This window comes from Eulemur rufifrons, chromosome 7, assembly GCF_041146395.1.
Source record: "Eulemur rufifrons isolate Redbay chromosome 7, OSU_ERuf_1, whole genome shotgun sequence".
NCBI lineage: Eukaryota > Metazoa > Chordata > Mammalia > Primates > Lemuridae > Eulemur > Eulemur rufifrons.
The window spans coordinates 66892704-66906215 of NC_090989.1; the positions used below are offsets into that span (position 1 = coordinate 66892704).

Sequence of the window (13512 nt, forward strand, 5' to 3'; positions counted from 1 at the left end):
TCAGTAATCAGAACTACGCCATAAATGCATGATCTTTTTATTTCATATAAAAACGATCAACGTGAAAAAAGCCAGACTGCATGTTGGTTTTACACACTTGTCCCCTCCCCAGTGGCCTTCTTGTCCCGCCAGGCTGAGGCCAGCCCTTCCAGGAGGGAGAGGCAGCCCAGCATCTCAGCAGTTCACTGGCACGAATGGGATGTGTGTGGTGGGGGAAGCGCCAACGTCCCCTTGCTTTCCCTGGGCTCGGAAGGGACACAGCCTAGCGTGGCTGCAGCCCGGCAGCCAGGTGGTGTGGCAGGTACCTTGCTGTGCAGGCAATGGGCTCCCTGCCCAGGCTCACGGAGGTCTTCTCTGTGCTTGCCTATCCAGGGAGCTGTGACCAAGCCGAGCAGCTGTTCAAAGCATTTCAGTCTGGCTTTTTCATCAGCTCCCCCTACCCCCAGGAGAAGGCGACATCAGTCCACTGTGCCATTGTAGGATTTGTTGAACTTGTTGAAGGTGAAATCCACAGTGTGCGTGGAGATGGGTTTTCTGTACAGAGGGTTTGAAGCCTACAGAACATGGGAGGGAAGAGGACACGCATAAGTTCACTCATTCAAGCCAGCAGACTCAGGCCCTAGACCTCCCTAGGTCAGCCCCCAGGAAGGCAGCAGGCAGGGCACACGGGTGGGAGCTGATGGCCTTGTGCTCCAGGCCTCGCTGTGTGCCCCTGCCCCTGGGCAAGTCCTTCTCTTAGCGTCCACTCTTCATCTCTGGAATGAGAGTTTGGGTCAGATGGTCTCTGAAGTCCCTTCCAGCTTTAACAGAAACTAACTCTGGGGATTCAGTGGGTGCTCAATCCTTTAGGAGCTTGCAGTCTGCCTGGGGTGACAGGACTGACATGCAGGAGCACTGTAACAGACAATAAGGAACAGAGCTCCTTTTCTATAGATCTCTCTGAGACTGGGCGGCCTCTTCCTGCTGAGGCCGTGCCTGGTGTCTCTGCCCCTGCAATGCTCCTGACCTGGGTTTGGGCCAGGGCTCTGCACAGCCTGCTCTGCACCAGGGCTGCGCGATCTCACTGTCCAGAAGTGGGCACAGCCCTTTCAGGTGTTGATTCTTTGTTTTTAATGCCAAAGATGCTAGTGGGCCTTTATTGATAACATACGGTTGAACTCAGTCCTGCCTCTAGGCTTGAAGTCTCTTCTACTTCCAATTTCCACTGGCTTACCATTTCGTAGCGGGCCCTGGATCGCTCACTCTGGAACTTTGCAAACTCTCTCCGGTCGTGGATGGTGACAAGCAGCTTCCAGATGGCCAGGAGCGCAATCCCAATCAGGACGATGCTGCCAACCACAGCCAGGAGGATGGTCATAGCATTGGGGGCAGTTCCGCACTCTGGAGGGGACCAGAGGGCATGGTAAGCAAAGCCACCAGCACCAACGAGCCCCTCCCTGGTTAAAGGTGCGCCTCTCCCCAAGCCTTCCCCTCTGCTCTGCCATAGATCCTCATGGTGCTTCTGGGAGACTTGGGGTGGGGGCAGGAAGGTTCCCCCAGTGTACAGAAAGTGGAAGATTCCAAGGTCACATAGTAAGTTGGTGGCAAAGTCTAGATGAGAGGCCTGGTGCACGGCTGCATTTCCCCTAATGGGCAGAACCCACGTCCCCGCCTGACCCAGTCTCCGGTGCGGGATGCTGGGCCCCGGCTCGGCTTCCATGTAAATGCTTCCAGGAGCAGACTGGGCAGGCAGGAGGCAGCATGAAGCCACTTCCACAAGGGTTGGGCTGGGGGCCAATATTTGTAAGGCTTTAGTGTGGAGTCCCTTGTAGCAAATGTGCTTATTTTCAAAGAACCGCAAAGACGGCTCTTGGAAACAAAGCCTCATTCTTATGGGCAAGCATCCTGCTCTGGTACCACACTTCCCGCTGCCTCTGCGCCCGGGCAGGCACATTATGTGGTTTGGCCCAATTTAGAAAAATAGTTTGCAATGCTGTGAATTGAAGAGAGAAAATCTTTTTCTGCTCTACCCCTTCTGCCCCTCAAGAAGAACATAAGGGGCACTATTAGGAACCCCAGTTACTCTAAGGCAAAGGCTGCTGGTCCCTGGGCCCAAAGCACAGGCAGAAAGTTGGTGTTTGGACTGAAGCTTGACCGCCTCAGTGGCCCGGGGAGCTGAGCAAGGCAGCAGGCAGGGGTGTTTAACCCAGCGCTGCACCTGTCCTTCTGGGGGTCCACACTGGGAAGCAGCAGCAGCAGCCAGCCAGGGCTGTGTGTGTGCCCGGCTGCTCCCCGATTCGAGAGACACCCCATCCAGCCCTGATGGTCCAGATGCCCTGGACGCCCCTGCAGAACACAGCACCTCCTTGCCACCACTAGCTATGAAGGTGGGTGTGTTCTGTGGTTGCTTCCACTCCTGAGTTCCGTTTCCTCTAAGATGAGACCCCTCCCAGGGTCAGGGCCCTCTCCCCCTATGACTCCCACTGCCCCAACCTCCCCTACCCGCCCAAGCTCTGCCCTGACAGTCAGTCCCTGGCTGCGCAACCATCTTTCTTCTAAGCTCCAGGAGTAGGGTAGCAGAGGCCTTAGGTCTGGATCTTTATAAGGGATTGTATTTCTTCTCCCTCGGTGTTTGGAAAGGACAGTGAGGAGAGAATGGGCAGTGCCCCTAGAGCAGGGAAGGGCATCAGAAATCAGAACCCAGGGCTGGGCCGTGGGGGCCTCACCCACCTGGCTCCTTGAGGACCGTGAGGTTGGACTTGCCACTGGGGAGCTCTGTGTAGGTGAACATCATGACGCAGTCCTTGGCAGTCTTGTAGAAACAAAGCACAGCCTCTTGGTCATCTTTCACTGGAAGAAAACCAAGCAGGAACGTCGTGAGTGTCACTGATGGTTGGGGTGGGGGCGGGGAGTCCTAGGGGCGGGCTGGGCCTTTGCAAATGAGTTCCGGTCTCTTACATGTAGAATGCAGGCCCAGGGCTGGGTCTGCATTGCTTTGGGGACACGTGGGACACATTAAGGATCTTCAAACCTCTGAAGTGCTTGCTGGGGTGATGGGAAAGAAAAGCCTGTAACGGTTAGGAGTGGGATGTGTGAATGGAGCCGGCCGTGGAAATTAAAGGCATAAAGCAAAGAAGAGCCATCCTGACCCCTGTGAGGCGCGAGTGAGAGTTCACATGCGGGGAACAGCCCAGCCACTCAGGGCTGAGAGCTGGCTGCAAGGCCAAGCCGCAGCGGCTCTTTCCCGGGATGTGGAATCAAAAAGAACCACAGGGTGATGAGGACATTTGGATAAGAGTTGGCCCCACCGCAGTGCCACACCCTGAAATACAGTGAGTCAGCGCTGAGGTCAGGCCACCCCAGCCCGCCACGGAGACCAGCTGGCTTCGCCCCTCTGAATCACGAAGCCCCGTCCTCAAGCTGCCCCAACTCCTCCTCATCCCCCGCCACCAGCACCTGGGGGACAGCGTCACAGCCCCTGTCCAGGCCTTGTCTGCGCTCCATGGATGCCCAGGAGAGGGTTATGAGATTTTAGAAGGGAAAGGACCTAGGGGAAGTGCAAACTTGTGAAGGACGAGGAACAGGGGCAATGGCAAACAGGCCCGAGGACAACCGAAGGTCATGTGACAGGCTTTGCAGCTCTGGCTTTTTTAACTTTGTTGCTCAAAGGAGCTCTAACCTGGGAGCAGATGAATCAGTGTGGTTACCAAACACGAAACCCCAGCCCCTTAATGATAGGCCGAGGCTGTGTGTGTGAGAGAGAGAGAGAGAGAGAGAGAGCGAGCGCGCGCGAGAGAGCAAGCCTAGGGGAAGAAGGAGAAGGGTAAATGACAGCTTCTCTGACCACGTGTGCCTAGGCAGGGGCAACCAGTCCAGGTCCACAGGCAGAACCTGAGGTCAGTGGCCCCTGAGCGGCAAGACAGAAGCAGGGCAGGAAGACGGGCGTGGGGGGTGACAAGAGCAAGCCCCACTCCCCACTGTCTTCCCAGGGGACAACACCTGGCACACAGTAGGCACTGGGTGAACGCTGACTCAACACTCAGAGGCCATGATTCGGCCAGTTAGTGAAGACCGGGGAGGCAGGGACAAGGAGGTCTGCAGGAGGCGAGCTGGGCCCAGGACAGGCAGGCAGGGGGGCCGGGGTGTGCAGGAGCCGGGCTGGGGGACGGGCAGGCCTGCCGGGGAGGGGAGCCTGAGAGGCAGACGGCCTTTCAGGGTACACAGCCTTTTTCCCCCACCATTTTAACCACTTCAAAGTGTACAATCAGTACTTCCAGTGAATTCACAATGTTGTGTGACCATTCCCACTAACTCCAGAACATTTCTATCACCCCAAAAAGAAATCCACACCTGCTGGCAGTCAACCCCGATTTCCCCTCTCCCCAGCCCCTGGCCACCACTACTCTACTTCCTGTGTCTGTGGCTTTGCCTATTTTGGACATTTCATGTAAGCAGAATCATGTAAGGTATGTTCTTTTCTGTCTGGCTTCCTTCACTCCGCGTGACGTCTGCGTGGCCCATCCGTGTGGTAATAGTCGTATTCCACATTACGGCTGTACCACATTTTCTGTGCCGTTCATCAGCTGGTGGACACTTTGGTTGTTTCTGCTTTCTGACTATTATGAACAATGTTGCTCTGAACATCTGTGTATCAGTTTCTGTGTGGACACAGGGACCCACGTCTCTCGGGCATACAGCCAGGAGTGGAGTTGCTGGGTTGTACGGTGACCCTACGTTTGACTTTACAGGGGACTGCCAAACCATCTTCCAAAGCGTCTGCACCATTTGCTGTCCCCATCGGCCGTGGGTGGGGTTCCCACACGGTGTCCTCGTGGGGAGCCGGCAGTTACGCTAAGGAAGCCTGGGCTGTGCTTCCCAGCTCAAGGCTAAAGCCAACCAGAGAGGAGAAAAGCTCCAGGCAGCTGCCAAGGTCAAAGGGGCGCTGGCCAGGGCTGCCCTGGCACACTCACCGATGGTGTCCACCCGGGTGATCACCTCGTCCTTGCACAGGTTTTGGCAGGTCTGGTTGTCAGCTTTCCCAGAGTGAAGCAGCAAGCATTCGACACAATCTCTTTGGAAAAGAGGAAATAAAGGAGGGTGTCAGAGGTGTAGAACAGTCCTGCACATGTAACTGAGCTCCCACAGTGCAGGTCCCTGAAGGCTGTCACTTCTTCCTGTCTTCAGACATCTGGCCTCAGGGACTGTCCCTGCTCTGCCCGTCTTGCTGTCGTTATGCAGGAGCACAGGTGAGCCTGGAGGCATGTCTGTCTACCTGTCAGCCCCAGGCCTTTCGGATTCTGACACCAGCAGCCCAATCCATGTGCACCTGGCACATCAGATGCTGGGTGAGGAGTCTGCTCCGCACAAGAGATACAAACCTGGATTCCTGGTGCCCGGAGGGGTCCTCCCACCCCCACGGCCAGTGCTTGATGCCCCCACACTGCCAATTCCCAGGATCCTGCCTCAGTCATCACCCAGGGCCGGGCTCTCACCCTCCTGCACGTCAGACTCTCCAGGGGGCTTCCCAGAGAAAAAACCAGTGCCTGGCCCACCCACACCTACAGAACCCCACTCCGGGTGGCTCTGACGCACAGCGAGGGCTGAGAACTCCTGTCCTGGAGGACCTCGGCTCCAGCCCCCTCCCTCCCCTACAGAGCCCACCTGCGGGCTTCCCCGGGGCCTGCTGCCCTCTTACCTGCCAGTCAGTCTACACCAGACTTGGGTACAGGGTACGGTGAGCCTCCCTCCCCGGGAACCTCCATTTTATAACAGGCCTTCTCTAGAAAATGCACGAGGAGCCAGAGAGAGACGTTCGGAGGCCCTCTCCTCCCACCCAGGCCAACGGTGTAAACCAGATAATGTGAACGTGCTTAATTACAATGTTCCATTAGATTCTTATTATTACACTTTAGATAGTCAACACCCCATTCTCCTCCATGTCCCGTCTTGGGTGACAAGGAGGAGAACAGGACTCCTGTGGGTGCAGGCTAAGAACTGTGGGCTGACGTGGGAGGGCAGGCGGCCCCTGACTCCTCTGGGGGGCTGGGGCTGAGCGTCCCTAGGACAGTGAGAACTGGTCTCCAGGGAGGAGTGGCTTGGGCAAAACTCTTCAGCTGCCACGTAACCTCAGGGACTCCGTGTGGCAGTGATGCTCAGTGGGCTACGGGGAGGGTGAGAGCCCGCAGGAGGGACCCCTCAGGGGATGGGGTTAGAGCTCAGGGGCCAGATGTGCCGTGGGGGCCACTGGAGTGCAGGGGCACCTCTCGGAGCCTCAGTGACATGGGCGCAGCTGCCCGAGGCCACCGAAGGGGCCGTGTGTCTGGGAAGATTTGCAGCAAAAATACAGAGGGATGTAGAAACACATCCACTGCCTTGATCATCATCTGTTTTTTCATTCCTTGGGACTAAAACGTTTCCAGTGCAGAAAGTGTGAAGTGGAACATCAGAACTGGAAGGAGCTCAGAGATCACTTCATTCAGCCCCCTTATTTCCCAGAGGAGGAAACTGAGGCCCAAGAGGAGTCAATGGCAGAGCTAAGCCTGGCAGCCAGGCCCCCCTCCCCCCAAGTCCCTACCCCACTTTCTGAACACTAAGAAGAAATGGGCAAGTGAGTAGCTCATAAAGAGAAAGTGGATAAAACTGTCTTAAAAAGGTTCTAGTATGCTTAAGAATTCAATGATCCCAGAATCCCACTCTCCTGGGACTGACTGGATGGGAACATTACAGAGTTAGAAACAAATTGCAAACGCTTACATTTCCCCTGACAGTCACAGCCCCAGAGGGCAGGCAGCTGACACTTGGCTGCGGGCCAGGAGGGGGTGGCTCCAGCTCTGGTCACTCTCGCAGCCCGGCCTGCCCCTCTGCCAGCCTCCTGGACTCACAGACACACACGGCTGCCTTCTGTCCCAGCGAGGATCCTACGTGCCCCGCATCGGATGCTCTGCTGTTAAACCATAGCTCCAGGCCACTTCCAGGAAACATTCCCCAATTATCCATGTGGACATATCAGTCTAACTTGTAACACAGTATAGTCAGGTACTAAAATAAGTCTGCCCTTTTTTTAAAAAAAGTTTCTTAGGGACTTTGCACAGAGCCTGTTAATTGAAATCAGCTGGTGCTGAGTGTGAACTCACCCAAAGTGAAGGGCATATTTAGTTAGTTTTAGAAAGTGGAGACTGGCTGCCCTGAAACTCCAGAGAAAAAAGTACATAGGACATTCAAAACCTGGTGGCTCTCAGCAGAGCAGGAAGTAGGAAAAAACAGCCTGATGTAAGTCACTATCAAAAGGACTTTGTTTAAAGAAAAAAAAAGTTTCAAGTAGGCCGTGAAAGAGACAGAGGGTCAGTGTGGCCCAGAGACAAATGAGAAGGAATAGTGATGCTCCCTTATGGCATGTCTGCTCTCCCGGCTCCTTTGGTATTATGTAATGGATAAGAAACTATCAAGTCTATGTCTTCTAGGAAATAAATGCTTTAAACATTTAAAGCAAGGGTTGTTTTCCCCTGGGCCTTTTAACTGACCTAAAGCCAACCCCACACCGCCCTGCTGCTCCATAGGAAGGGAAGATGGAGGGCTTCCTCGCCTTTTATTGATTCCATGTGTGTTGTCCTAGCTTGGCCCCCACCCCCCACAGAACTCGTGTGCCCAGGGGCTGCGAGCATATATTCAAAAGGTTCTGTGCGGGTAGCTGGGGGTGGGCACCTCCCTCAGGCACAGAATGTTGACCGTGGCTGTGATTCCATGCTCAGAGGGCCACAGCTATTTGGGCTCCAGATCCGGGATCCCAGCTTCCTCCCTGCAGCTGTTTCTATATGGAGTTCTGTTGTTCCTCCTCTCTCAGCAGGTCTAAAGTGGGTCTGGTTTTCTTCTCCCGCACTCTCCCTCGACCCTTCCAATTAAACAAATTAAAACCTGGCCCCGTCTATCTTGTCTCTCCATCTGCAGCCAGCTTCCAATTACCTACGCCTGGGTTATTCGTGGCAAACGTCCAAGCAGGGGTTCTGCCACCCAGAATGTTTCTGAGCGCAGACTGACCAGCAGCCACTGCGGGCTCAGGGAGCGTGAGCTCATTTCATTATCAGCCTGGGCCAGACATTCCGAAGGGAAATCTGCCAACAGAAAGTCACACAGTTGTGCTCCTTAGCCAAAGGGAGACGATGTTTGCATTATTTGTTTCTGATCATCTGCGTCCCTGCTTCCCTCCCGCCTGGCTCCTTAGCATGGAGAATGATGACACAGCTGTTTCTCCAGCAGATTGCAAGGGCAAATGCCACTCTTGCTTTCCAGGCGGCATTGGTCTGCGATTCCCTCTCATTTGCACTCTGGGGGAGTGTGAGGGGCTGAGCCCTCGGAGGTCAGCACGGCTACATGAGCCCAGGGCTGAGTCAGAGAAGGTCTAGACAATCTCTGCATTCAGCAGCAGTGCAGAACCAGCGCTCCATTATCTGTATAAATGGAGCAGAAAATTCAAAGCCACTGCCGTTGTTTCTGGCATGCCTTATCTAGGTCGGTGCCTTCCTATCCAACTTATCTTCTGATTACGTTTTGTTTAAAGCAGCATTTTGCATATGGGTGTTCTGTGAAACATTGTTTGGAGATGTCAGTGGGGGAGATCAAATTCATTTGAAAAAGGATTCATGCTGTATTGAAAATACACAATAGTACACTAAAGGCTCCGAGAAGGTACTATTTTTGGTACCAATGCCAGTTTAATTTCATTTACCTTTGTATTCCTGTAATTTCTCAACCTGTTTAGGAACAGAATACCAGTGTTATTTTTTGTGTTCTGTTTTGTTTTTGTTGTCTTACAATATCCCCATGGAACCCATGTTTCAAAGCTACTATTTTAGTTACGGTGAGTAAGAGTTCTGCTCCCCAGCGAGGCTGGGTGGGTGGAAGACCAGCAGAGGGGGAGGGGAGGCTGCCGGCCCGAGGGCTGACCGGCGGCCTGGGTGGGAAGCGTGGGTGGGGCTGCCGGCGCCCCTTACCTCTTGGTGCTGCAGGCGTCAGGGCAGGTGGGGCACTTCTCGCACGTCTCCCCGAAGGCCCCTGGCTCCGTGCACTGGCACTGCCCACAGATGCAGTGCCCGCGGTCGCTGCAGATCTGGCCGTCCTTGGCTCGGCACGTGCTGATGTCCGTGGAGCAGTTACAGTTGTCCCCGATGTAACCTGCGTGGCACTTGCATTCACCGCAGTGACACTCACCATGGCCTAAAAGGACACACATGGCACGTCAGGGCCTGCCTGCCTTTACACAGGAACCACCCAGTGCCTGCCACGCACTGGGCACTAGGAGCCAGGAGAGTGGGACAGTGACTCTGCCCTCAGAGCCTGTGTGGGGAGACGGAGGGAAAGGACCTAGTGCTGGCATGGAGGGACAGTGGGGACCCTGGCAGCTGGTGCGGTCTGGCTGGGTCCGGGTTGGTGCTCCAAGTGTGTCCAGAAGTGCGTTCAAGTGCGTCCAGGTCATGCCACAGGGCAAGGACCCAGGAGAGCTTCCTCCTGCCTCGACTGTAGCAGTAATGGCCCCCAAATGTGTTCACACCCTAATGCCCAGAACCTGTGAACATTACCTGACGTGCCCAAAGAGGCTTTTACAGACGAGATTAAGTTAAGGATTGTGAGATGGGCATTCTCCTGGGTCGTCAGGTGGGCGCTGGATGGGATCACACGGGTTCCTACGAGTGGGAGAGGGACACTGACTGCAGAGGACGAAGGCCCGGGGACAACAGAAGCAAGACGCCCTGCTGCTGGCTCTGAAGATGGAGGAAGAGGCCAAGAGCCGCGAATGCGAGGAACGGGGCTCTAGTGCTGGTAAAGGCAAGGAAACGATCCTCCCCTGGAGCCTCGGAGGGAGTGCGGCCCTGCCGACGCCTCGACTTCAGCAGGGCAGAAACGGCGTCAGGCCTCTGACCTCCAGAGCTGTAGGGTAATAAATCTATGTTGCCTTAAGTCACTACATTTGTGGTAATTTGTTGCCGCCACAATGGAAAACTAACACATTCGTTCTCCCTCAGTCCTCCTGAGGTGCTGCATTCTCGCTCTGGCCTCAGGACCCGCAGCCCAGAAAGCGATGACTTAGGAGCGGACGTGAGAACACCCACGGAGCAGCAGTCACACTTACTGGAGCCCCCACACGCGTGCCAGGCACCGGTCCCAGCGCTACACACGCGAAACTCGGCGAATTCTTACAGCAATGCTAGGAGGTAGGTGTTGTCGTCATCCTAGATTTACAAGTGAGGAAGTGAGACACAGAAAGGCGGAGCAGCGCTTGAAGGTCACACGACTGGTGGCAGAGGCAGGATTCCAACCCGGGGGTCTGACTCCAGGATCCACGGCCACCACCTCCTAGGAGCACACCCTGCCTCAGGTGAGAACCGCTGAGGGACATCCTGCTTCTCCCTCGCAGGGGGCCCCGCCACAGCCAGCAGGCTCTGCGGGTGTCAAGGGCAGGAGTACACAAGTGCGTGTGTGTGAGGGAGCGTGTCTGAGTGTGAGAATGTTAGACTGTGAAAAGCCCGGATAGCACCATCTTTCAATAGGACTTAACAGAGAGGATGGCTTGAAAAAGAGAAAAAAAAAAATTGTGTTTTCTGTCTCTCACTAAAACCGGTAGTCCCGGGAGATCCCAGGGGGCTCCAGACCAGTGGGGGTCCCAACAGGTTCTGGAGATGAAAGGATCAGAACCGTCAAGCGTAGCTGACAGCAATACCCTGAACCTGAGAACCCTCCCCTTAAAAGCTCTGTATTTTTGCTTGTGGGAAGGAAAATTGGATTTTGATAGTCTGCCTTTTTCCTCCTTGGCCGGCAAAGTAATAAACATCTCTTTCCTTCTCTTCAACCACTTGTCCTTGTTCTTTGGATTCGGCCTTGTGGACAAGTGCCAAGCTTTCAGTAACAGGACCAAGGGCCAGACAGTGGATTCTTGATTTTCTGCACTGTCAGAGGTGGAATGCAGTTCTATAAACGGCACTTAGTTTTTAAAAATCTACTTCATACTATTTTTGCAGCACATTTTCCTTCCTAATGCCATTTTGCAAAGGCTGATGTTAATGCAGCCGAGAACTTGCCCTCAGTGAGCACCCACCCTAAGCCAGTGCGGACCTGGGAGGTAAGGCGGGGGAGAGAGAGGAGGGTGGGGGGAGGTCACACTGGGGAGGGCTCATCGTGCTTTATTTCCACACTTGAGTCAGTGACCCTGGTAGCTGGATCCCAGCACCTTCCCTGGGACCACCAATGAGCGTGACCCACAATACAGGTCAGGACCTAACTCCCAAGAGCCTCTTCACCTGCCACCTAACTTCCTGCCCCAGCTCTGTCTGCTCTCTAGTGCCTAGAACCTGCAGGCAGCAGGGAGACCATCTGGACAGCCGAGCCTCCCAACCCTCCTCTGCCCAGACAGCCTCTCTGCTCACTCGCAGCAAATGTCGTCCTAGGGAGAGTGCCTCCCCTGTCACAGGCAGCCCTGAGGCATATGGCAAGCCCTCCAGGAGAGGTGAGCAGAGCCAGCCCCAGGCAAGGAGGAGGCTGTGGAATGCAGCCTTAACTGCTTAGAAGGCACAGGAGGCGCACCTCCCCAACCCTGCTTGAGGGCTCCACAGTGGGGGCAGGGAATGGGCAACCCGAGCTCGCCCTGGGGCAGGAGAGGACTGCGCTGCCCCCACCAGTCTGTGACCAGCACCAGCTTGGAGCCTTGGCAGCAGGAACCACCCACAGGAAAGTCTTCACAATTGAAAGGGATCCAATCCACATAACTCCCTCATTCTCCCGCCTTAGGGACCACACTGGTCAAGAGCCTGGTTTAAATTAAAATGGTTCCCTGTCAGGGGTAATTTCCCCCACCCCCCAACATTTTATTAAGAAAATTTCTAAACCTGCAGCAAAGTTAAAAGCATTGTGCAGTGCACATCCTGGAAGTGACCACCCAGATTCTACCATTAGCCCGTCACATGTTGCTTTATAACATCCATCCATCGATTCATGTTTCTTAAAAATGCATTTCAAAGTGAGTTTCAGACATCAGTGCACTTCTAGGGTAGATTTTTAATATGGCTCTGGCATTCTCCAATGGCTTGTACATCACACCATCCCATAAAGCAAAAACACAAAAAGTAGAAAGTGTGCTCAGTGCTGTATTCACAAGCACCAAAGACAGCAGGCCATGCCGAGAGCTTGTTTTGCTTGAGATGTTGAATGTTGTTTTCTTTCCTACTCTAATTGTTGGCTTCAATATGAAATTATCCAAATATAATCTGATGCAGTAGTCCAAGTACCATAGGTTTGGAAAGAAGGTAGTATAATATTTTGTTGAAGAGTTTGGGCTTGGGGTGAAGTGCGTGTGTGTGTGTGTGTGTGTGTGTGTGTGTGTTGAGGGGAGAACTTGCTTCCTGTGCCATCTACATGGGAATAGCACACCAGGCAGAGGGACATGTTACCCTGTATTTCCCACCATGACAATGGGGTGGCAAGTAAACCCAGCTGTTAGGGTTCAAGAAGAGAGGAGTTAGGAGTCAAGGGCAAGAGAGAGTGGGAGCTGGTGATTCTCTAGATACACAAGCTGAAAGCTTCCTACAACCCTTGAGCACAGCCAGGACATGACAAGAAAGCAGTCATGTGCAGAGAGCCTGTGGAGGGGACAGGGCCCCATTAGCCCAGGCCACGTCAGTGGGGAGTGAGCAAGTGGGAGCAGCTGAGGGGCCGTGGGACAGCTGAAGACCCTCATCCATGTGGCCTTTTGGCCTCTGCTATTTGGTGACTCCAAAGCAAAGTTCTAGCAAACCAAACTAAGAAATTGCTGAAACCACCAGAAATTTTGTCCTTAGTGACTCTCACAATAACCCCAGTTTAGTTTATATTGGGTAGTTCGCTGCCTTTCAGAGAGCTTAAAGCAGCAACGGCGTGGCACGTGCCACCACACCCTCCTCCACACTCGTGGCAGACACTGCGGTCTAATCCCGGGGCCCTTGGCCTCAGAAGCCTCAACACAGTCCTCCAAGGAGTGTCCACCAACTGGCGGGAGCTGGCGCATGGACACAAGCACTTGCCGTCTTGGTTTAAAGCTTCCAAGCCTCCCGTAGAAAGTGTGACCCACACAGAATGTCAAAACCTACACAGGTCTGGTCACATTTTACCCTAATCCACATGACTCTGTTCCTGCAGTTGGGCCTCAGCCTGCCTTTCCCTCGACCTGCATGCTCAGAGCTCTCCCACATCCTCTCAGCAGCCCTGGCCTCTCCTAGTGCCCTAGCAGGAACACATGTCATTAAAACGGCCATGGCGGTTTGGCTATGTCCCAAGGATCAATAACCTACCAATCACTAGTCACGGGGAACGGGAATGCCGTCCTAGCTGACACTGCGCAGAGGACCTAAGTGAGGACTCATCACAACAAAGCTAATTTATAACGCTGCCTTGGCAAAGTGAGTTGAATTTAATGATGGCTGTTTAATGTTGTGCAGACATAAAAATATTTTCATTACACATAGGCAGGAGTATGGAAGGCATGTGAAAGCACCACGCAAGCTGTGAACCGCT

The 13512-nt window shown here is 54.1% G+C and overlaps 1 protein-coding gene across 1 annotated transcript in view; it reads right to left on the reverse strand.

Moving 5' to 3' along the window:
- ITGB5 (integrin subunit beta 5) overlaps positions 1-13512 on the reverse strand; it is a 105056-nt gene continuing 91544 nt past the window's right edge. Inside the window, exons 11-15 of the mRNA XM_069472714.1 lie at positions 8967-9189; positions 4950-5050; positions 2710-2829; positions 1214-1380; positions 1-554 (exon numbers count right to left, since the gene is read on the reverse strand). Coding sequence (XP_069328815.1) covers positions 459-554; positions 1214-1380; positions 2710-2829; positions 4950-5050; positions 8967-9189 — 707 coding nt within the window. The 3' untranslated portion in view covers positions 1-458. The remainder of the gene's footprint in view (positions 555-1213; positions 1381-2709; positions 2830-4949; positions 5051-8966; positions 9190-13512) is intronic.